This window comes from Juglans regia, chromosome 4, assembly GCF_001411555.2.
Source record: "Juglans regia cultivar Chandler chromosome 4, Walnut 2.0, whole genome shotgun sequence".
Lineage (NCBI taxonomy): Eukaryota > Viridiplantae > Streptophyta > Magnoliopsida > Fagales > Juglandaceae > Juglans > Juglans regia.
In genome coordinates this window covers 25,373,181-25,397,666 of record NC_049904.1, presented here as the reverse complement: position 1 = coordinate 25,397,666, position 24,486 = coordinate 25,373,181, and the positions used below count along the sequence as shown (strand labels likewise).

Below are 24,486 nucleotides of genomic sequence, written 5' to 3'. Positions count from 1 at the left end.
CACTCTCGAAATTAATTGGGATTCTGTTTTTGAACACCCAGTGTCAATAAAATTCATTTATCTCTCCAGACAATTTTTTTCTCTACCTAAGCAGCTATCTATCTCAGCCTCTCCGCCCAGGGAGGTTTGGAGCTTCGGCTCCTCCCTCTCTCCAACTATCTAGTCATCGACGAACATATATATCGGTTTTTTTTTTTTTTTTTCCATTTTTTTCTACTGTTCTGGCTATAGCACCAAGATGTTCCAATATGTTGCTTATCGACCTTTTACGACCAGTATGGGCCCCACTATCGGACTCCCCAGCCGCCGATCTGTCTGACAGAAGGAGAAAACTATCCAAATGAGTGGCATGTGTGTCTCACGCTTGGCTTACAGTGCGCATAAAACCCACGAACCGCTGTGTCAGAGTGAGTCTTCTGTTGCCACGCGCAAAACCATCGGGGTCAGTAGCTTCGGATCTCTTAAATCCGAGTACTACCTTCTTCCTTAGAGTGGCGTGTGAGCCGCACACGCCACCACCACCAGTGACGATCCTACGTTGGAGTATCGGCTCATTTTCAGGTTGTTATTTCCCTATGTTCTCATTTTTTCTAACCAATGATCAAGATAAAGTGGTTATGAAAGTCTCATTCAACTAGACTTGACCAAAAAAATGCAACACATAACTCTCAACTACGGCTTTTAGTTGTATTTTCATAGTCTATTTATCAGACTATGTTAAAAACGCTTTAAGCGGCTTCCCCTTAGTGGGAAATGGGTGGGAGTCAAACTTTTGTATCCAGATCCCACTTTTTTATTTTCTCTGGTGTTGCTTTTGCTTGTTTTGAGACGATTGTTGGGAACTCTTACCTCATTGAATCTTGTATTTTTGTAACCACTTAATTAATCTATGTTATGCTTACCTTGAAAAAAAAATCATGTTCATAATAATAATAAGGTTGTACTGGAGACTCTCAAACAATGGATAGGTATCGACGGTCTACTTGTTCACTGTTGGGACTTTTAGATAATCTATGCTAGTCACACTATATTATATATCCTTCCTCTAAGAATGTTAGATTTTTTTCTTTATGATTTTTATTATTTTTTTGGGTGTTAGCAATAATAATTGGAACTCAATACCAGACCACTTGTGTTGCAAAACTCATGGGTTTTAGAAACCTAGAGCAACATAGGTCACCACACTTAAGCTTAGGCGATGCTGGGTTGTGCAAGAGCTTGTATTGAGTAAGCGTAGTTCCTAATAGGGGTGCAATCCGCACCTCTCGGGCGAGCAACCCCCGCATGGGGGGAGTTAGGCCCTCGAGCCCTACCCCGCCCCCCTTGGGCAAGGGCCCCCGTCTGGATGCTGAGGGGCAAATTGGACCTTATGACTATTAGCCCACAATGCCCTCAGCAAGGCCGAGAGAGAGAGAGAGAGATACTTGGGGCTGGGGGGTGACGACGAGGAGCTTTAAAATAGAGAGAATAGAGATTGAGAGATAAAAAAAAAATAGAGAGAGAGAGAGAGATACATGAGGGGGGGATTTTAAAACAAAGCAATGAACTGAAATGTCATCATTTTGTTGTTTTTCTCCAAAATCATATCGTTTTATTAAAAAAAATATTACTTCTTTAATATATATTGGGCCAACAGCCTTGGGCCTGTGCCCTGTCCCTAGGCACCCAAATGTGTGTAGGCATCCGCTCGCCTAGGTAGGGGTTGGATGGGGTGGCAAGTGGGCCAAATGCAGAGACCCGCTGCCCACTCCTAGTTCCTAACGTCTGGTTAGGGTGGAGGCATGTGCGGCTACTGTAAATTTTTTTTTTTTTTTTATTTTAGAATTTTGACTTTCTTTTAAGTTGTTTTTTTTCATGTTTTTATATGGCTTTAAAAGACTAAGGCTGCATTTGGATGTTGAACTGAGTTAAGTTGAGTTGAGTTAAATTGAGATGATAAAATATTATTTTTTAATATTATTATTATTTTGAGATTTGAAAAAATTGAATTGTTTATTATATTTTATGTTGAAATTTAAAAAATTTGTAATGATAAATTGAGATGAATTAAGAGCAGTCGAGGATCCAAATGTACCCTTATTTTTATTATTTTAGTCAAGTGGACATCATATTCTCGTTTAAAAAACGAATGTTTTTAATGGAAAAGTTACAAACGGTAAAGATTAAAACGATAAATTAGAAATACATGAGTTAAAATGTATTTTCTACTTGTTAGTCAGTGGGAGAATTTAATTTACAAGAGAACTTCAATTTGTAAATCTAAACCTGCCCATATTAACGATGTTGAGGATGTATTCGCGTCAGGTATATGAATAGAGAAATGATATTTGCAGTTGTGAGTATGCAAGCATCATGCAGTCGTTTTAAAAAAAATAAATAAATATAAGATCCACATGAAAAGAAATTAAATTTTTAATAGTAAACTCTATTTTTTTTCAAAATGATTGTATAACGTTTACGTATTTCACTATTGTATATAGCATTACTCTTACAAATATATGCTTTTTTATTTAAATAATTATTATGATAGATTTGGGAGATGAGATGAAAATTTTGTATTTTGTTTTGAAATTTAAAATATTATGTTTTAATATTATTATTGTTTTGGAATTTGAAAAAAGTGTATTGGGATTTGAAAAAGTTGAATTGTTTATTATATTTTGTATGGAGATTTAAAAAATGTGTAATGATGAAATGAGATAAAATGATAATTTTGTGTTTTATCTTATTTTCCAAACCTGCCCTAAGTGTTTTTGGACTATTGACACGTGGTAGTGCTTTTATCATATCACAAATAGTCGTGCTACACCGACCGGTAAGGCCATTTGGCCCTTTTAAAAAAAATAAAATAAAATTTCATACATATTTTTATAGTCTTAAACATTTTTTAGAAAAAAAAAATTCACAATATCATTAAAAAATATTTATTTAATTACTAAGTGAAAAACAAAAAAAACATATAGTCGGTGACTTCTATCGGGACCCAACTCTCGATAGCTATATCATTTTCCTATCACAAATGTCATGTTAATTTAAATTTACGCTTACATAAATAATTTTAATTAGATAATATATAAGGATAAGATAAAGAGAAGTATCCATATTTTGAATTACGTAATAATTTTCTAAAATCCATAGACTCGGCTCAACCCAAAATAAAAAATAAAAAATAAAAAATAAAATGCAATGCTATTGTACCATTCAGCTCTTATTAGAGCATCTTTATTGGTTTGGTCAAAATCCAATAATAATTAAACTTTAGCCAATATGTGCCCAAAAATCCATCACATTAGATTGGACATCTCTATAAAATTTTAGACTTATACTATAATAATTTTCTAAATTTGTAGGTAAACAGTAGATTAGCCAAACATTAAAATATTAAATTATCACTCATCTCACAAAATATATAAGTATTTTTTGTAATCAAGAAATTTGGTTCGATTTATTATTATTAAATATAAAATGTGATAAAAATTAATTAATTAGTTAATATTAATTAGAATATTAATTATTAAGTTAATTATAATGATAAGCTAATTATAATATAATTATTATTAATATTAATATTTAATGTTAATTTAATATTTAATAAATGTGATAAATATTAATATTAATTTAATTAGAATATAATTATTATTAATATTAATATTTAATGTTAATTTAATATTTAATAAATGTAATAAATATTAATTTAATTTAATTATAATATAATTATTATTAATATTAAATTGATAGAATTATAAAATGTGATACAAATAAATTAAATAAAAAAATTATTAAATTAATAATATTTTATTATTATATAGAGAGTAAATGACTAATCTAATATAGAGATTGAATTTAAATAGAATAGACAAATGTAAAAAAGTATGATATTGACTAAATTTTGAAAATGAATTTAGTCAAGCCAATGAGAATGATGTTATTGGGCGTGCTTGCTAGTGCAATTTATCTTTTTTTTTTCAAATATTTTTTAAATATATTTTAAACTTAAAAAAACAGAGACACATTCACTATTAATAAATGTAATAAAAATAAAATACAATAGCCAACAAATCTAGGGACAAATTAGCAATTATCCAAAAATGAAAAACAAACGGATTCGGGGTCAAACCGGGTTTATATGAACTGCAACCTGCGTTTTATTTTCTACTACTTCGCGATCACTCCCTCCTACCTAAACTCCTCGCAGGTAGCTTTGCTTGCTCTTTCCCTTCGTGGTATCCTCTTCTTCTTCTTCTTTTTATTTTTTATTTTAAGTTATTGATTTTGATTTTCCTTCCTTGCCCATAAAGGAAAAAGGCCGAAAAAACTGTAATTTTCTTTCGAGGAAAAGGCTTTGTTTGGTATATTATAGGCGTTTGCATTGTTTGTTATGATTTTTTCTTGTTGCAGAAATAGAACGTAGTAATGGAGAAAGGAGGGAAAGGGTTTTCTCTACCCACCAAGACAGCACGAAAATCTTCTCTCAAATCCACCACCGCAAAACAAGGTCTTTGATTTTTTTTTTTTTCCCCTTGAAATTAAATCTTTCTTGGTTACTGCATGCATACTTTCCACGAATATTTTCATTCAAATGTTAGCACTTTTTTATTTTATTTTATGTATTTATCCCTGAAAATGCCCATTAAGTAAAGGGATTAGATGGACAAAGTAGTAGTGCATTCTATATAATCAAGCAATGGTCTGAGTAGAAGATTGATAATCCTTGCTTTTCTTGGGTTTTGAGTTTGCATCTGTTAGTGCGGAGATACGTGCAAAGCGTATAAAGGGAATTCAAAGTTGTTTCGACGCTTTTCGTGTTTTGAGACACCTGCATTATGTGTGAATTATTTTTTGTAGCTTCCTTGAAAGGGAAGGATGATAGCTCAGCAAAGTCAAAGAGGGCAATGAAAGTTCAGTTTGATATTGAAGGTTAACGCTTCCTTCTTTTCCTTTTCTATTTTTTGTACTTGTATAATAATATGCCAGTACTAAATATGCTTTATCTTGCACATTTGTTTAAAGGATAATTAATCATACCCGTTAATTTTGTTATTATAGGTTCACTTGGTGGGAAGTTTGAAACTCTACCACCCAAAGGTTTAATTTTCTCGAGGATTTTTTTTGGCTGATGCTGTTATGTTGATAACATTTCTCTGCACAATCTTTGATTGATCACATCTATGTTGATTTCCATTACATGCGCCTTTTGTTTAAAGGAGATTCAAGCAAATGGGGAAAAGGAGACAAGACTGCTAAAGGTGGGAAGGGTTCAGTTTCTAAACCACCACCACCACTGGAGCTCAAAATTGAGCAAGGTGGGTAGTTGAAACTATGTTTTTGGTTTATTGTGATTACTTGCTAATTAGTTATCATTTTCTTGAGATGTGGAAAGCTTGGCCTCTTTATGTATTTCAATGTCTCACCTGTTAATGTTGCATATTTTATAGTCGTATATGCATGCTGTCTTGGGTCTGGAGAAAGTTATTTCTAGACCTATCTCTTAAGCTGGGATGTCCTTCGGTGGGTTAATACTATTCTATTCGTAAATTTTCGGTGACACATGCAGAACTCCCAGAAAATGTCAAATGCATGATGGACTGTGAGGCTGCAGATATTTTACAAGGAATCCAAGATCAGATGACCATATTATCCAAAGATCCAGAATTTAAACTCCCCCCGTGAGGAACAGCTTTAAAGCTTTTCTTATCAAATAGAATCTCGGTACATATTGTAAGTGTTATAATTGGCCATCTGTTGCCAGATCATTTGACAGGGGGCTGCTGTATGCCAAAAGGGTTGACCATTATACAAGTCCCCCGTCTGTTAGACAAGTTCTTCAGTATCCTTAAACTGTTTTTTCGTTTTTTTTTTCAATCTTTTATTTACTCAATTTTGAGATTTGGTTTTGTATGTGTTCGCCACATTTCTATATGACCCATCGCTGTTCTTTATGCATCCATCTGCTGTTGGATTCTTAACTGGAATAAGGACTCTCAAGAAATATGGTGTCTCTGATGGCGAGGTCTCAATCTCAACCTGAGTCACTTCAATCTTAAAAAAACCATGCAGCACTCTTACTGTCTTTTTTTTTTTTTTGTTGCAGATGTGCGTCATTGCCAATGCTTGTCCAGAACTTGTAGATGAAGTTTTTGCTCTGGTCCCATCCTTGAAGGTATAACATGTCTGGTTTTGTAATGTTTTGGACAACGATACATTTGATTGTTTACCATGCCTGGTGTTTTCTTACTATTTCATTCTAGTTCTGTCCCTTAGAAAGTTTGTTTTTGTTTGATATATAAGTATACAATAGACAAAAGAGTGCTCACTGTCTTAGTAACTGCGGAGGTAGAAAACTGTTGAGACAATAATGTATGATAAAAAGTAGAAATAAGCGAAATTGGTGCAGTGTATTAACAAGTACAGACACAAAACTGATATTTGTTATAACACCAATTACTCAAAGGTGTATGTGTAGGACAAAATGTTAATATTTCCTGATTTTTAGGCTTGGCATTCATGTCATTCCCCTTTGAACAACTAATGAGCTTAATAATCAGTTGATTCAAAAAACTATTTTTCAGTTGATATTCTTGTTGTAAATGCTGGTTTCCTTGAGGAAGCATCTATTGCAATGTAAACACATTGTTTTTCTATCTATTGTGTGTAGAAAAAAAGAAAAGGGGAAGGTGGCGGGCTTGAACTATATTTAAATAGGTCAATAATTTTTTTTGATTGGCGGAACAACGTCCCGACTAATTCCGTGGGTGCACAGGCCCTTGGCAAGGAATTTTCTACAAGTGCAAATCGGGTAATTCAAGAGGAAAATCTCCAAGTCTAATGGCCCCTAGAGATTGTTTGCACCCAAGGGGATTTGAACCTTAGACCTGGGGGGAGCATACCTCCCAAGCCCAAAGCTTTTACCACTTGAGCCAACCCCTAGGGCTTTAAATAGGTCAATAATGAAAGAGACCATATTTGTTACTATATTTAACGGTCCAGGAGACTCTGTAAGCCCCACTGTCTCTGATATGGTTCTGTGGTTATGTTCACCTGTGTTGTTGTAGTTGTAAAGTTAGTATTTGAGGTGATAATTCGATGTTATTATTTCATGTGTTGTTCATGCCTAAAATTTTCCTGTAGAATAAGAGAAGCAAGCTCAGCGAACCCCTCAAAGATGTACTAGGTGAGCTAGCTAAGCTTAAGAAGTCAACTAGCTTAGAAAGTCAAATGAAAAGTGCTGATGCTGGCAACCCTGGTAAGATTTTAATTTTGCTACTTAACTTTGATAGCCTTATTTAGCTGTCATTCACTACAGGGGCACATAATGATTTTGGTGCAGGTAATGTCGGGGGCCTGGGAGTAGTGGATTGATAGATTTTTGCAGCCCTTACAAGACATCAGAATTGTCTCCAATCCTTTGTGTAACATGTTCTTGTCCTTGACCGCTTGGTAAATGTACAAACGTTTCTTTTTGGTTTTTTAATTTTCAATCAGGGATGCAATGGGAGTGGAAACTTTTATTATGCAATTATTAGACTCCAGTGACCAACTTAATCGGGTGATGAGCTGTTGCAACCCTCCCTCACCCCAAACCCAGAAAAGCCAAAAAAAAAATAAAATTTGAAGGCTTTCTGTCAGAATGTGGTAGGTGTTTGTTATGTGTTTTCTGATCATAATACGAGCAGCTATGGTGGCAAATCAAACTTGCTAGCTGAACTCAGGAGGTGAAAGGTTGTAGCCATCTAGGTCGGTAATCAGCTGCTCATGGCAGTAGCAAGTGAGGCTCAGGAAGTGCAGCACTTTGCTGCTTCCGGCCTGAATTTGCTGTGCCTGAACAGTAACCAGCATGGTTTAGGTGGTTGTTCCACTTCGGAGTAAATTCCAGCTATTTCGGCCTGTTCCGGTCCATTCTGGCCAGATTCTAATATTTTGGCCGGAATGTGCATTTCAGTCCAAAATCTACATAAATGGTAATTCCTCTTCCGGTTCGACTTCTCCCCCTTCCCTCCAAGAATCATACCACTAGACCAAATGCCCTCTTTTTTGTTGTGGTTATGAACACATTACAAATCTCAACACAGATAGGGTCTCTTCATTCTCGTTTTTTCCGTTGATCTCCGTTGTTCCAAATGCCCTCTTTTTTGTTGTGGTGACACGCCATATGGTGTTCCTCTAGTATTTTTCTTAGACTTCTTATAATGATTCAATGCCTATAAAGTTTTAAACGATGCTAATTTCATATATATAATTATTATTCCAAAACGGTATACAAAAATGTTCAAATATTAAAATATTTTCTATCAGTAATTCAACCGAAACGGAATTCAAAACTTTCATTTGTAGCTGTATGGCAATGCTTTCACAGCCTCGATGCTTTTAATAGCTGTTTAAACGGTTAATGGATTTGCAAAAATAGGCATTATGTTTGGTGGAACAAAGGGGAGCATATGCAAATCATACTTTAATAAGTCTGAGTAGCCTCATATGGTTCTGTAACAAAGTGATATATTTTAGAGACTCGCAGCCTTGAAATATTGACAGTAGATTAAGGATTCGTTTGGATTCGTAAGTGATCTCAGCTCATCTCAACTCATCCGAATCCAAACGTCTCCTAAAACAGTTTTAACATTCGATGATGATGGTCTAAAACTCGCGTACGATAAAAGATTTTTTACAGGCGTTTTTGCCTGAACAGAACACAACCTAAAAATATGGACCAAGTAGGCATGATATCAACCCTTTTCGCTGCTGCATTTGAATGGAGTGAAAGAATTTTGGAAAAAGAAGTGCCAGATTAAAAAATAAAATTCACAAATTGACGTAATTAAATTTAATGTGTTAGACAGGAACAAAAATGAAGATTTAGCCTTGTTTGGTTATGCAGTTCAAATGAAATGTTTCGTTGAAAGTTGAATAAAATATTGTTATAATATAAGTTTTTAATATTATGTTTATTTTGAAATTTAAAAAAATTGAATTATTTATTATATTTTATATGAAAATTTGAGAAAGTTATATAATGATACAAGATGAGATAGTTTAATTTTGTGTAACCAAACCAGTCCATGTAAAAAGTTTGGCCTGTAAAGTCAAGTTTGGCATATATCTTTGGAGTAAAAAGAATGGCATCTGGTTTGAATATGGAGTATACTTAAATAATTAACTACATAAAATGTTTACTCTGTTTCTTACATGATACAAGGACTCAATCACATACCCCTAATAATTTTGATTTTCTAAATAAGTATCGTATTCTATCTCCTACGTATATATATAAATATATATATATATATATCACTTATAATTTCAATAGAGGAACCGTGAAAACCCCACCCAAAAAACCTTTTTTGTTTTTCACATTACAGAGAACCAAAACCCCCAGATGATCAAAACCCAAGGAATGCTCCACCAACAAACTGGTTGAAAACTTGATGAACTAACATCATTGACGCCAACAAGAAACCTGCATTCGCCGATAGAAGGATCGAGGTAAGTGACCATGCCTAGCCCATCAAAATCACAGCTCTGTGCATTTTGCTTTCGCAGCTGATAGTAACTGTTGAATGCATATGAGATATTTCCCTTCGCTCCAATGCCATTACATGATCCACCATAGTTAAGTGTGGTGCAATCTGCAACACTACAGGCAAGTTTCATGTGGTTTGTCACCTCAGACAAATCTGTAGATGGGTTTGCCACACACCATCTAGATGGGAGATACTGAACATTTTTTGCATTCTTTAATCTTCTGTTGCCCAAACCAAGGTTTAGTGAATATTTGGCTTGGCCATCAAAGGAAAAAATACCCCAGTGTCTCTCAAAGGTTCCTGGAAGTACGCTCTTTGCCCCTTCATCAAGTAGACCGAAAAGGTATATATCCATGGGTGGGATGCCCGGCCTCAATGGTGTCCCTTTGTTACTCAGAACATGATTTATGAGCCCTTGATTGAAAGCTCTTGCAGCAGTCAGATTTGCACCAATGGCTCCATCTGTTGGCCAACCTACCTCCCCAATAACTATGGGCATCTGACCATATCCAAGTTTGCTCAGTGCTGCAACTAAAGTGTCAAAATTTCCATCAAATGCATTGTAGTAAACATTGGGTCCATCTGTAACAGCATGAGTAGTCCCCTCAAAGAATGCGTAGTCTTGTGGAAAATCCGAGTTCCCATAGAGGCTTAGAAATGGATAGATATTGACTACAAATGGGGAACCATTTGAGTTAAGGAACGACACAAGTTCAGTCATGATTTGGGTTAGTTCGGGTCGGAATGCCCCTTGAGAAGGAAGAGTGGACTCATAAGCATCGGCATTGCAAGGCACCACTAACTTCACATAACCTGCAAAATTTACTTTGGCCAAGGACTGTTGTACGTTGAGCAGTGCAGGCATGACATAAGGCTCGTATTGACCTGAGTAACTAGAAAGGAAGGGCTCATTTCCTACTGCAACGTACCTGTCATGAAAAGTTAAGAGCTGAATAGCTGGTTGGAAATTTGGAACTCTTGATGCATATAAAAATTATCTTTCTCAAGGATGCATTAATAATTTCTACATATATCTATATAAATAATGTTACAAACACATCTAAACTCCAAAATGTTGAAAAAGGAGAATTATTTGAGATTTTAAGAAGTTGTCTGACGGGAAAATATCTGGTGTCCACACCCTTTCATAAAAGGGCCAATGCTCTGACCTATCAGGTATCTTGGCAGAAGATGCCCTACTATTAAATCAGGAAATTATGGAATACCTTTTGGTATTGCTCATGGAGAAAAGATATTTGCAACTGTGAATTGTGTAACCGTCACGTAATCTCTTTGAAAAAAGTGAATAAAACATGAGACCCACGCGAAAAAAAATTAATTTTTTAATAATGGATCTCACTCTTTTTTCAAAAAGATTAAGCAACGTTTATGCACTTTACGGTTGTATATAGAATTACTCTTGCTTATATCACTAGCCTCTGAGTATTGTTTATGTCACTGGCCTCTGAGGATTTTCACATCTAGAATAACTTAACTGCCTACCTTGTAAAAGTGGAAAATTCTGCAAATATTGTAACTCAATCCCACAAGGTGAAGGTTGAGGAAGTTACTGAACTTTGGAGCATTTGTAGAACAAGCTCAGCCTCATAGAATAAATCTTGGGCCGGTACCAGCATAGAAAAACCAGGTACACCCGGTCCGGATAATGGGTTTTAAACGAACCGGGTTTACAACCCAGCTGCCCAGGATATATCAACAGCACCATCGGCAACAAATGATCATAGCATACTTGATAATAATGTGAAGACTGACGGACAATACAGCTAAGTTACGTACAGGATAGGAAAAGGGCTAATATTTTTTACTTGGTCGATCAGAGAAAACGTAGGAAATCCACTGAGCCCAAACTAGTGTGCTTTATTAAGTGGAGTTGATCATTCAACTTCACAACGAAGTGAACAAGATCCAAAAGTTTATATTTTCTTCTCATTCACTTTCCTACCTTTCTCCTAACCAACCACACAGCCCCAAAAACACACTGCCCCAGAAAGAGAAAAACAAGAGAAACTAGAAATTTTGCAAGAAGGAAGCATAGTGAAGTTACCTTATATCAACACCACCTTTAACCATATATCTGGACACATTCTGGCGAACCCACAAATCAGATGCCACAGTGGATGCGCTCAAGGAAGCCAGCATATCATTGGGTATTCCCACCATGACCTGAATCCCACTCCCCATGAGCGCCTCCAGAGCACCTGGGTCTGCCTCAAACAGCTTCACTTTTGTTACCCTGTTGGTTTTCAGGAGATTCACTACTGTAGAGGGCTTCAGCTTGTGGAATGACAGGGTCCCCCAGTTCACTCCTACGGCTGATTCGGCCTTCAGAGATGAGCCTACAAGAAGTATCACAGAAATGAGAGAAGCGGCTGTGAATCTGGGTCTGAACTCTATCATCTTTGTCTATCTGAAGATGGAGATTTTGTGGGGTTCCAAAATCATTCACATTCATTCATTAATCCATCAAGGTTTATGTGAAGCTGTATACCTCGATAGTGTTTATTTCGTTTGGCCTAAACTGATAGAAAGGGGAAAAATAAAACAACAATCTTTTTGTATGTTAAGGGGGTGAAACTCATGAAAGAGAGAGGGAATGGGCAGCAATGCTATAAAGGACGGTGTCGAGGATGCGAAATGAGATTATGAGACAGACCACTAACGAAGAGTAAAGTGGAAGAAACTTCAAACTCTTATAGATCATTATTCCTAATTGACATGTTCATTCATGGAGAGACAGTATCCAAAATACCCTCCACTGTTAATGTTGCCTAGGAGTGATGTCACTGCCATTTGAGATTTTTCTAATTGATTGATCGAACTGTATAAATACAAATAAAATAAAATATGATAAGATATGGATCATTTGGCAGGCTCTTTTTGTTCTTTAGCGCAAAACGCAAAACGCAAAACGCAAAACCATACTCATTTAATTTTTGTTTAAATAATTTGATAAATGAGACAATTTTATATAAAAATTAAAAAATTAAAAAAAATAATATTTTTAATATTATTATTATTTAAAAAATTAAATTATTTATTATATTTTATATAAAATTTTAAAAAAAATTATAATAATAAAATAAAATGAAATTAAAAATAAAAATAAACATTATTATGTGACATACCACCTTAGCCAGAAAGTGGTACTGATAAAGCAGCTGTGTCTTTGGAAGGAAATTTCCCAACTAGAAATATCATTCCCAAGGAAGTGTAATTATGGACACTCGGGGGGTTGTGTTCTACGGGTAAATTAACAGTCTCATAATGAAAGGTTTGTTGTTTTGTGAGGAATAACTCTGAGATGATATGGGGTTAGGTGGTGGGGTGGCCGACCTTCACATTGAATTGGCAAGGTTGGCGCATCACCTTTAATGTGGGGCAATGTGTCAAACAGTTGGTGCTCGACCTCCACGAAAATAATTCAAAACAAAATTATGATGGTACGATTGTGCCACGTAGACATAGAGCACCCGCGCGATTGCGTGACTAGGAATTGTATTTTTAATAGAGGAATGTTATTTACAGTAAAAAGATGTATAAATATTTTATAATTATTTTAAAAATAAGTGAGATTTATTTTTAAAAAATTAATTTTTTTATGTAAATTTCATATTTATTTATTTTTAAATAATTATACATAGTTTATATATTCACAATTATAACAATTCTTTTTCTTTTTAATAAATAAATTTACATTCAAAATATCAAGTAAGGGATAGACTCATCCAAAACTCCACATCAGACAAATGCCAAGCATTACATGCTAACTGATGAGTCACTTTGATCCCCAACCTCAATACATGTTGGACTTTGGAGACCTCAAAGCATTTCATCAGAATTTTTACCTTATTAACCAGATTTTCCAGTATGTTAGTACTGGAAAATCTGGTTAATGAGGTAAAAAATCTGAACACATTTGAACAAGTTATCACTCTCAAGAATTAGCTTTTTTAATAGAAATCCATTGAAAAAAAATTGGGAACCTAATTGAAGATATTATAGAGTTGGATATCAACAAAAGTAAGTGGGACACTTCACTTCCTTCTATAAAACTAAGACTGTAAATAAACCAGCCTGTTCGATAGCCCGCTCGGTACTCGCTCAATTAAACTCGAATCGAACTCGACTCGTAAAAAAAAAAAAAAAAAAACTCGTTCGTGAAAACAGATACTCGCTCGATTTGTAAATGACACATACTTGAAAAAATTCGACTTGACTCGGCTAAGGCTCGTTAAGGCCCACTCGATTATGCTTAAGTCGACTCGTTAGCTCGACTTGATTAAAATTCATTCATATATTGATAAATATATACATACACATATATGTATGTATATATTAGTTAATAATACATATAGTGAATATACTTCATAGGTATATTTTATAATTTGTATAATAATTAGTCGATAAAATTTAATAATTACATATAGTAGTATGTGATAATCATTTATGAAATAAATATATGCTATCATATTAAGTGTATGTATTAATAATATATGTATGCATATAATATATTGTTATTTTGGATAAATATCAATTAGTTAGATATTAATTATTTATACTTTTTTTAAAATTTTATAATTCAATAGAGGTTCTACTTATTAGTTGTATAAATTTAATATTATATCTTTTATTTTTATTTATTTATGTAATTTATTAATTATTAATTATTATTCAAAAAATAAAAATAAATAAACAATTCGAGCTCAATTCGACTCAAACTCGTTTGTGGGACGAGCTCGAACTCGAGCTCGAGTTCGAGAGTTTAGCTTATCGAGTTAAGCTTAAATAAAGAATAAAAAAAAAAAAATCTTGAGCCTGAGTATTTTGAATCGAGCTGAGCTAGGCAAGCCAAAGACTGGCTCGGCTCGATTACAACCCTAGTTGATAAACCAATCAAATGTTTAGATTTGTGTTTATTATTATTGAGATTGTAACTTTAATATTATTACAATATATTTATGTTTATATTGTTTGGATTCTAATTTTGGACTTGTGCTAATATTTAGTATTGTTGGGATTTTGATTTTGATGTTTTTATTGTTTGGATTGTAATATTTGATTTTAATTTGGATATGTTTTTATTGTTTGGATTTTAAAATATGAAAAATATTGATATTTATCATTAGGAGTTAGTTTTATATTTTTTGGAAATATTGTGATTTTAAGTTTTATCATATGAAATTATGTTAATTAAGTCAAATTGGCTATTCGGATTAATTCAACTCATTTACATAAAATAGATTGAAATGGATTGTGACATGCCGACTCATTCTCTAATTAATTAATAATATGTTGTATCGTGCCAACCTATTATTCTCTAACACCCATGACTTGACATGACATGAACACGATCTATTAACGTAATTTTCTACCCCTTCAGTCACCCCTAATCATAACTCCAAAATGTAAAACCATATGTAAGCTTCGTAATGCAGCAAGAGCCTCAATATCTTCCGGTTCATAAGATTCATCCTCTTTTCTACACATAACCATAATTTGATTTGATTTGATTTGAAATATAAATTTTGAAATTTGAATATTATGAAGCAAATCTTATCATTTAAGTGATATGAATTGCATGTGCACTCTATATAAGAACTTGAGAATATAATAACTCAATCTAACAAAGAAATGTCTTATAAGCAATCAAGAATTTGATTTGATCATTCATGACCTAAGAGAACGTAAATCCTGAGTGAGCATCAATAAAATAAAATAAAAATCTAAATTTGAGAGAAATAGAAAATAGACACATAAAATATATCATATTGTTTATCATCCATTTAAACAATTCGGACAACATTGCTCGTGTTTCATATATTTATCGTTCTTGTTCGGAAAACAAACTCAAGATAAGCTCCCATGCACAAAGAGCCAGGAAATTGATGCTTTTCACGATATGTCTGCATGGTTCAATGTCTGGTTCCTCACAAAATCCGGTTGGTTGGTGACAGATCTAACCCATGCCCATTTGTGATCCTTTGTGTTCACTTCATTCTTCGCCTGTGCCACCTCCTCCAGCGGAATATACGCATAGTTTCCATTAACAGGACCAGAAACAAATCCAGTGTCCCCTGCCATAACTCCATGAATGGCCGAGTGAGCTAGAAGCGTGCAGTAAAGATTATCCGTAGCATTCGCAGGAACAGCACGAATCATGTATGTTGGATCTATGTATTTCACTGTAAAAAGGTCGTCTGGGTGCTCTCTTGCCCACCATTTCTTCAGCTCCGACTTCAACCAGCCGCCGACATCTAAGAGTACTGGGTTGCCGGATTCATCCTTCTCCGACGTCTGTGCATCTTTTCTTGGAATCAGATCCTGGCCTGCTCCCTCAGCAACTACTAATACTGCATGCCCATTTTCCTTCACTCGCTGTTCAAGGAATTCGAACAGCCCTCCTTGTCCTTCCAAGTAGAAATCGATTTCGGGAATCAAGCAGCAGTCGACCTCGCGGCTGCTCAATGTTGCGTAAAGCGCAATGTGGCCTGTGCTTCGACCCATTAGCTTCACGAGGCCTATTCCGTTGACTGCACTCTCGGCCTCAACATGAGCTGCACTGATTGCTTCCTGTGCCCTTTCTACTGCTGTCTGGAACCCGAATGATCTGTCGATGATGCCAACGTCGTTGTCGACGGTTTTTGGGATCCCGGTGACTGAAATATTCAGTCTCCGTCGACGGATTTCGTCGAGTATATTCACAGCTCCACGCATTGTGCCATCCCCGCCTATGATGTACACCTGTTTGCTTGCAAATTAATGAGCAAATGGAGCAATCTAATTAGCACACCATTCATACAATTAAAAAGTCCATCCAGATTGCCAGTTTATATAGAAAACACCAGGTTTATCAGAGAAAGTGCTTGAGCAGGGCCGGCTCAAGGGGTAGGCAACTAAGGCCACCGCCTAAGGCCCCCCACCTTGAGAAGGCCCCCAAAAGAAAAAAAATATATATATATTATGACTTTGAAAAATAAACTATAGAAAAAATATTAATTAGCATAAAAGATGGAAATATTTTTATCTAAAATAAAATCAATCTTAAATTGTAAAATTTGGTAAAAAAAAAAAAAACAGAATATAGAAGTTTTACTAAAAAACATCTTACTCAAAATGTACAAAATTTCCAGATAATAGTGAAATTGAAATAGAAGTAACAAAATGATGATATATTACTCTTGAATATTTTATAAAATATAATTTTTATTTTGATATCGATAGCCTTATTTATTTTCAAAATGAAGTATTAAAAGAAGTATATATATAAATAAGGGATAATATTCTATTTATAGAAAAATTAGATTTTCTTTCAAATTGTTATAGTACTTATAGATATTATTAATCAAAATAATATTAATATTTTTTTTACATATCATAAATTTTTAATAAAATTTTATTATTTAATATTTAAATATTATTATTATTTTTAAATTAAAGCGTCATGTATTTAATAGTCGCCTTAGGCCACAAAATATACTGAGCCGCCCTGTGCTTGAGGGAATTTGATGGTGAAAGAAAAACCATAAATATTATGCCTACATATATTAGAATTGAAGGACAGACAAACCTGGTTAAAGCCATGATCCTGTATACCGTCGACGATCTTCTGGAGATCAAAACCTCCCCTGGAAGTCTCAAGCGCAGTGCCGCCATTTTTGTGCCAGTTGTCGACCAGCTTGGGATTCAGCTCCACGGGCTCCGAGGAGTAGAACCCTCTGTACCCTGCCTTCACCCCGAATATCTGTCGCACCCCGTAGAGGTCCCAGAGGCCCACAACGAGTTCCCTGATGACGGTGTTCAGACCCGGGCAGAGTCCACCGCAGGTGACGATGGCAGCCCGGGTCCGTGAAGGTTGGTCCAGGAAGACCCGGTTGCGCGGACCGGCACGGTGGTACGCGGCGGAATGGGAAGGGGAGGAGAGGTCGTGGACGACATGGCGGAGGACTACATCGGAGTCGGTGATGTAGAATCCGTCGGAGGGGTGGTAGAATGGGTTGTGCTCTAAAGGGTTGGTGCGGGTTTGGAGGTCACGAAGGTAGTCGGTGAGGTGGGGGAGTTGCACGGCGGAGAATGATAAGGTGGCGGTATTGGTACTGTTAGAGTTGGACGAGTTGTAATTCGGAGAGCACGGTATCGGTGCTGTGGTGAGGTTGTTAGCTTCTGTGTATGAAACGGCCATTGTTGTTTCTTCTTTTTCTTCTTCTCTGTAGTCGGTGCGAAGGAAGAGATGCCACTTGTAGAGTTTGCGTACTTCCTACGAGCTTGACAATGGCTTCCGTTGGATACGTGGCCGCCCTGCTTCGTGGACACGCTGTGGTACTGTGAGGACCTCGTAGAAGGGCGACACGTTACGGGGTAAAACGTAGGTGCATGTATGAGAAATCAAACCATCTAAAAAAAGGAAATCCTCTGACAAAAAGTAAGCAGAAAAAAGTAATTTAATTAATATGATTAGACATGATTTATCCAATTATAAAATTATTTTTATTATAAAATAAATTTAATAGATCAGTTAAAATTAAGCAATTAGTTTGTAAAATTATTTTTATATAATTTTTTTTATATATAATTTTAAAAAGAATTTCTAAATATTGTTACAAAATATTTTTTAATTTTAAATTTTTAACAATTTTTAATTATTACATAATCATTTCAATTTTATCAATTTTAAAATAAAATATAAAAAATAATATAACAATTTCAAATTTTAAAATAAAAATTATATATAAACAAATTTTTAACTTTATAATTATATGTTTATTCAATTTTTTTCTCTTATTTTTTAAAATCTAAAAAAACACTTTATTTCAAATTATTTTATTATTATTTATAAAATTTTAATCTCATTTCCAACTTATTTTTTAATAGTAAAGCAAATAGTGGTGTCAAATATCGAATATCAATCTTTTTTAAAGGAGGATAAGTTTCAATCGGGTATTGTTAGTTCCAAGTCTAAAGTTATAACAACACCCAGGCCCAAGGCAAGCCCACGTACTATTAATTTTATCAGTTAATGGGCCAAAACTCATTTGAGATTTATTGAATAATTTATTATAAGCGCACAAACAAAAAATTTGGATAGCTAGGATTTTTAATTAGGCCGGTTAAGGTTTAGCAGATGTTTGTTTTTTTTTTTTTGGGTTCAATAAATGTGTTAAAGCCCAAGCCAGACACTCAATATCCTGACTTGCATGTAAGGGTGTAACCGGTCCGATCCGGTCTAGTTTTGGATAAAATTTAAGATCGAACTGATATGTACCGATTTTGTATTTTTCAAAACCGATTACGCACCGGTTACCCTCCTAAACCGGTACTTCCGGTTTTACCGGTTTCCAATCCGGTCCGGTCCGATTTTTCGATTTTTTTAAAATGTAAATTTCACAATTTGTCATTAAAAATTTGTTTATAAAAAAAAATTGATTTAAAAAAAACTGTTTTATACTTTTATTAATATATTAGACTATATAATAGTATTAATATTAGACTATTGGTATAGTTATAAGTTATATATTAGTATTAGTTATAAACTTTTAGTGATTTAGTATTAACATTTTATGTAATAATTTATAAATTATAATAAGAAATTATTTCATATATGAATATATATGTTATATATAAAATTTCACATAAAAATTTATAATTATACATTATATATAAAACTTATATATATTAATATTTAATATATATAAAATATTTTGTATAAAACTTATATATAAAAATATTATTTCTTATTTTTTTTAATCAACCAGTCCGGTCCGATTCGGTCCGGTCCAAAAAATCCCGGAACCAGCCGGTTTTTACGTTTTAAAAATCGGTTCCGGACCGAACCGGTTCAAAACCGGTAAAACCGGTCCAGTTCGGTCCGGTCCTGTCCGATTTTCTGGTTTTCCGGTTTGAGTTTACACCCCTACTTGTATGTAAGTTCCATGCACGTGCTCTGCCTTCTCCTTCATCCTCTAGGGTTTTCAACTACCCATATAAATATCAAAAAATCTACTCAACCTCCTACTATTCACACAACCTCCACACTCCACATTATTTTTAATTTTTATTATTTTTTTCTTTTATTAAATATTTATTATATAAATAATGAATAAATAATTTAAAAAGAATAAACTCAAAAAAAAAATTTTTAAAAATATTAAAAATTTAAAAAATTTGAAAAAGTGTGGAGTGTGGAGTGTGGTGGAGGTTGTGTAGCAAAGCTCTATAAATATATATATATATATATATATATACTTGCAAAATTAGGGCTGCACATTTGCCCGACGATTACTCCTCCTCGTTGCATCTCCTGTTGTCCCCATCTCCAGCAAGCACCCAACGAACACGACAACACGCCACAACCTTGTTGAGACCCGTAGAAAACCAACTCAGTTGCTCAATTTTTTCCCACAACCCACTGCAAACTAGCAGTTCCATGGTTCCTCTCCCATGAGCGTTCTTTCCTTCAAGCCATAACGGGCCATGCAAATTGAAATGGGCCATGGGGTTGCAGATAGGTTTTATGGGTTGTGCAATTTTAGATGGGTCATGGGTTTACACCGATGCATTATGGGTTTAAGAGAGATTATTAATTTTTCAGGATTCGAGCCCACGAAAGGTTAGCTAATTTCGCGAAATTAAAGTATTTTGGGGAGGGACGATATTTCAAGGTTTTGAGGATTTTAGAGACTTGAGAAATATAAACTTTTTTATATCTTAAATTTTTAATTACGAAATACGTGTTCAATTCAAAATTTATGCAAGTTATGTGACTATCTTATAGGTGACGATTGATATGCTCTTGGCACTATTGTAAGGAAATTCAGAAAAATTAAAAAGTCCAGTTAAGTGAGGTTCCTATGTTAGACTTTGCATAATAAGAAAATAAACTGAGGTTGATTTTATGAAAAATGTATACGATATGTTTTGAAAAGAAATGTGAAAACAACTTCAGTTATGTGTTCTGTATTACTTATGAAATCTATATAAAAGATAAAGTGTTTTTGACATAACTAGTGTAAACATGAGTAATATTTTGACATGCTGTTTCTAAAATGTGCAAAATATCGAATATGAAATTTGTGAATTTCGTACATGTTATATGAAGATGCTTTGAATCTGTTTCGATTATGTGAAAATAATGTGAAAAGACTCAGTACTCTATTTGATATGATATGACATATGAAAAATCGTTGGCATGACTTTTTTATTTTGTTCTGATTCTGTTTCTGGTTCTGATAAGATGGCTCTAATTTTGTTATATTTTTTATACCAACATCTCTGATACGAGTGCACCCACTTTGAAAACAAAGTAGTTTTTCTGCGTGTTCTTTCCTTTGTATACACTCGAGATTCTGAGAATGAATAAGTGAATGTTTCACATTTTGATACTGCCTGATTTGGCCATCGAGGATAACATAACCCTACCACGGGAACTAAACATAATATATGATATGATATGAAATGATATGATAAGATGAAAATGTTCAGTCATGTTATGCCAAAGGGTCTTTGAATATGAATAGTTAGTTTTGGAATAATAACAATTTGAAAAGTCGTGACTTTTCAAACTGTTCATTGAAACTTAGATCGCTATGATATTTTGATAACATGTTTTTTAGATCTGCATATTGAAACTTAAATGATTTGTTACTACATTCTGAATTCTCTGAAAATCTCCATGTTTACATACTAGTATATGTTTTCTACTTACCAGGCATCTTAATCCGGGTCGGGTTCTTTTCCGGTCCAGTCCGAAATCCGGTTATCTGGGTTTCAGTTATGAGTTCCGACCTATAGCAAATATGGGCCAGTACCTGTGTAAAAAAAACCCAGGTACACCCAGTACCAGGTTTTTTTTTCGGTTTGAATGTTTTGATGTTTTTTTTTTTTGTTCATTTCTAGCAACTAAATGGACAGAAACTCAAAAGAAAAATGCATATTATTTCTAATAAATCATCCATTTTATAGTTTTTCTTACTATCTTCTCCATGTGGCTTTTTATTGGTGGTCAATGAACATGTATGCTTTTATTTAAAAAATTAAATAAATAGAGTTTGAATGCTGCATCAACATTTTTTTTAAGAAAAAAAATTCATAACATGTAGCCTTTGAATTAAAAAAAAAAAAAAGAAAGAAAGAAAACGGGTGCAACCCAGAACCTGAGTTCTGGGTTTTTAAAAACCGGTTTCAATCCGGGTTCCAGCCCGAGGTTGACCCGGTCTAGGTTCCAGCCAGTTTGAAACTCGGGTTCTGGTTCGGGTATACTATGGTTCTCGGGCCGGAACTCGGATGAATATTATTACTACTTACTGAGTTGTTGATAACTCACCACTTATCTCCACAATATTTTTAGATGTTTAAATGTTTCAACTGAGAATTAAGAATCAAAATCATGTACAAGGCTACATGTGCATAGTGGATTAAGTACAAAAATGGTACTTTGGTTATTAGAGAATTTTATTCACTAGTTTTGTTTTGCTTTGTCAACTGGATATTTTGCAAGGTTAATATTTATTTTGAGATTTTGTGGTATTTAGAATAATTATATTAGAATAGTTGATTTGAAATAAAGAGTCATATGCGTCATTAAAAATTTGTAATCTATGGCTATATGGTTGAAATATGATTTTAAGTGACAAGAAGTAATTCTCTGACTCAGGCGGGACCAGGGTGTCACAAATGTCTGGTCTTTTAAAGTGAGTGATCCCGACTTGTATATTTAAGATTTATATAAATTTATTATTCTCTAAATATAGATACATAAACTCTACAGTATTTATAACTTAGTTAATGCTGTCAAACCGATTGCTTTGTCGTTCAAATATTGGTATTTTTTTCTTTATAGTAATAAAAGAAAGGATGAAGTCATGGTTAATCTAATGCCCACAAATTGTGAAACTAATCACTATAAATAACTTATATGTGCTGCTGTATAAGAATATAAAGTAATATTGGAGATAAGATAAATATATGTTTTTAATATATTAGTATAAGATTGTAAGGTACGTGGTTGGTAAATTAAAAAAAAATACATTTATATACCAATAACAATAAATATTATAAATTTTCAATTTTCTATATATTGTGCATCCAGAAAAGGACAACGCTAGGGTGCTTATCAAATGTGCACTCTAAATATGCACACCAATACAATTTTTTTTTTTATTTAAGTATTTTTTTTAAATATATAAATTTCTTGATAATCACTTACTTAATTATTAAAAAAAATTAAAATATATGGATTGACACGTTTAAAAGTCATACTACCTGTTGCCTCGGCTTGTAGGCCCCGGTTTGGCAAATAGCTTGCCCAGTCAAATATGAGTAATGTTACGTGCAGTTGTGAAGTGTGTAAGCGTCGTACAGTCACTTTAAAAATGAGTGAGATCCACTATTAAAAATTTCTTATTTTTTCATGTAAGTCCCAAATTTATTTATTTTTTTAAAAATGATTGTACAATATTTGCACACTTACGACTGCGACTATTATTTCTCATCAAATATTTGTCAGCAGTTTACTGCATGGTTGGGCCTGCATGACTCCCCTGATGTCATGTATATGAAGATTGCTAACACCCTTTGACAAGCTTCAAAGATGGCATTCAAAGAGCCAGGCAAAGCACATGGGCGGAACTAGGATTTGGTGCGTGGTGGAGGGGGTGATTAGCAAAGTGTGTCATATGTATGGGTGAACAGTAATCGACATTTAAGATAGCAAAGTGTATCACGGACATTTAACATTAACCATATCAGATTGTTATCTAGGGACAAATTAAATTATTAAAACCACCCATCTAAACCTCTTACTTGAACTCCATCGAATTCAAATGAAAAATAAAAATTAAGATAGAAATAACCATGTAAGATTTTTTGAAGTAAATGATAAAAATTAAATAAACAAAGACAAATTTTTTTGTTGAATCTAAGATTGAATATTGTAAAGTCTTTATAATATAGATATAAATAGTTATGTGGGATTTGTTGCGTTCACTCTTAATTGTTAACTCGATGGTAGTTATATATATAATATATGTACTTATTAACAAAATTAATCCAAACAAGCTAGCTAGTAGAAGACTTAAAATGAAAAGTGTAAATAAATAGGAAAAATGAGATTGTAAATTTACCAAATAGTTTAAAAAGAGACCAATATATTTTATTGCCACTTATGAGATATTTAAAAAAAAATGAGAATGTGAGATTTTATTAATGACAAAAATAGGTGTAATTATGAAAAAATTATTAAAAAACTAAAAGAAACCTAGACAACTAAGTACTAAATGAGATTTTTGAAAATGTTTTGGGAGCCGAATTATCTTTATATTAGGATATATTTGAATAAACCATATACTAAACCATATTTTTGAAAAATTTTGAGGGGGGGGGGAATTATCTTTATATTAGGATATCTTTGAAAAAACTTTATACTAAACCATATTTTTAAAACATTTTGGGAAGCAACCACCAACGTAGGTCCGCCACTGGCAAAGCATAACTAGGACAATAGATAGAAATTAGACTAGACCAGACTAGACCAGATCAGACCAATGTATGTTTAAGTTTTGAGCTTTGACAATCACCTGCATAAATCCTTAATCCGCTTATGAAAGAATATATATGCATCCCCACATCATCTAGAACTAATATCAAACACATTTTTCTTAACACATTTTTCTTCTGAAAAAGAAAAAAAAAAAAAAGTAGAGAAAATCTTCTTGACCTACTCTACACTTGAAATGACTGATCACTATTTGGTTAAAAGTGCTGAATTTAGAGAACATACCAGCAGCTAATTTAACACAGAGATGAACAGGATTTTTAGAGATGGCGCTACGTCCTGCGTGCAGCAGCAGAATCTCAGGGAGAAAATGTTGACAAAAAACACTAGCAGGGGGCCAATATTCTCTGATATCTTTCTGTGATCTTGTTGGCAAAGAAAAGTTGGGGATGGATTCAAAGAGTT

At 33.8% G+C, this 24,486-nt stretch overlaps 3 protein-coding genes across 5 annotated transcripts; 1 reads left to right on the top strand and 2 right to left on the bottom strand.

Annotated features, from left to right (window-relative positions):
* Positions 1 to 4,117: 4,117 nt before the first annotated feature.
* On the top strand, positions 4,118 to 7,542 carry LOC109003632 (DNA-directed RNA polymerases IV and V subunit 4-like). 3 transcript variants are annotated; one of them, XM_018981864.2, is made up of 11 exons: positions 4,118 to 4,195; positions 4,399 to 4,495; positions 4,846 to 4,917; positions 5,047 to 5,085; positions 5,208 to 5,303; positions 5,555 to 5,666; positions 5,750 to 5,827; positions 5,977 to 6,010; positions 6,092 to 6,160; positions 7,129 to 7,243; positions 7,328 to 7,542. In XM_018981864.2, exons 2-11 carry the CDS (start codon positions 4,414 to 4,416, stop codon positions 7,357 to 7,359), a joined length of 729 nt encoding a protein of 242 aa, XP_018837409.1. In that variant the 5' UTR covers positions 4,118 to 4,195; positions 4,399 to 4,413; the 3' UTR covers positions 7,360 to 7,542. The 3 variants fall into 3 exon arrangements, with proteins under 3 accessions (XP_018837409.1, XP_018837407.1, XP_018837408.1); XM_018981862.2 differs by having other exon boundaries at positions 5,205 to 5,303; XM_018981863.2 differs by having other exon boundaries at positions 4,147 to 4,223; positions 5,205 to 5,303.
* A 1,617-nt stretch (positions 7,543 to 9,159) lies between these two features.
* Positions 9,160 to 12,201, bottom strand: LOC109003633 (glucan endo-1,3-beta-glucosidase 5-like). The gene is made up of 2 exons (XM_018981865.2): positions 11,581 to 12,201; positions 9,160 to 10,444 (listed from the first exon to the last, which is right to left on the bottom strand). The coding sequence occupies exons 1-2, from the start codon at positions 11,931 to 11,933 to the stop codon at positions 9,343 to 9,345; spliced, it is 1,455 nt and encodes a 484-aa protein (XP_018837410.2). The 5' UTR covers positions 11,934 to 12,201; the 3' UTR covers positions 9,160 to 9,342.
* A 3,078-nt stretch (positions 12,202 to 15,279) lies between these two features.
* On the bottom strand, positions 15,280 to 17,794 carry LOC109003634 (ATP-dependent 6-phosphofructokinase 2). Its single transcript, XM_035689362.1, has 2 exons — positions 17,104 to 17,794; positions 15,280 to 16,277 (listed from the first exon to the last, which is right to left on the bottom strand). The coding sequence occupies exons 1-2, from the start codon at positions 17,713 to 17,715 to the stop codon at positions 15,429 to 15,431; spliced, it is 1,461 nt and encodes a 486-aa protein (XP_035545255.1). The 5' UTR covers positions 17,716 to 17,794; the 3' UTR covers positions 15,280 to 15,428.
* Between the last annotated feature and the right edge of the window lie 6,692 nt (positions 17,795 to 24,486).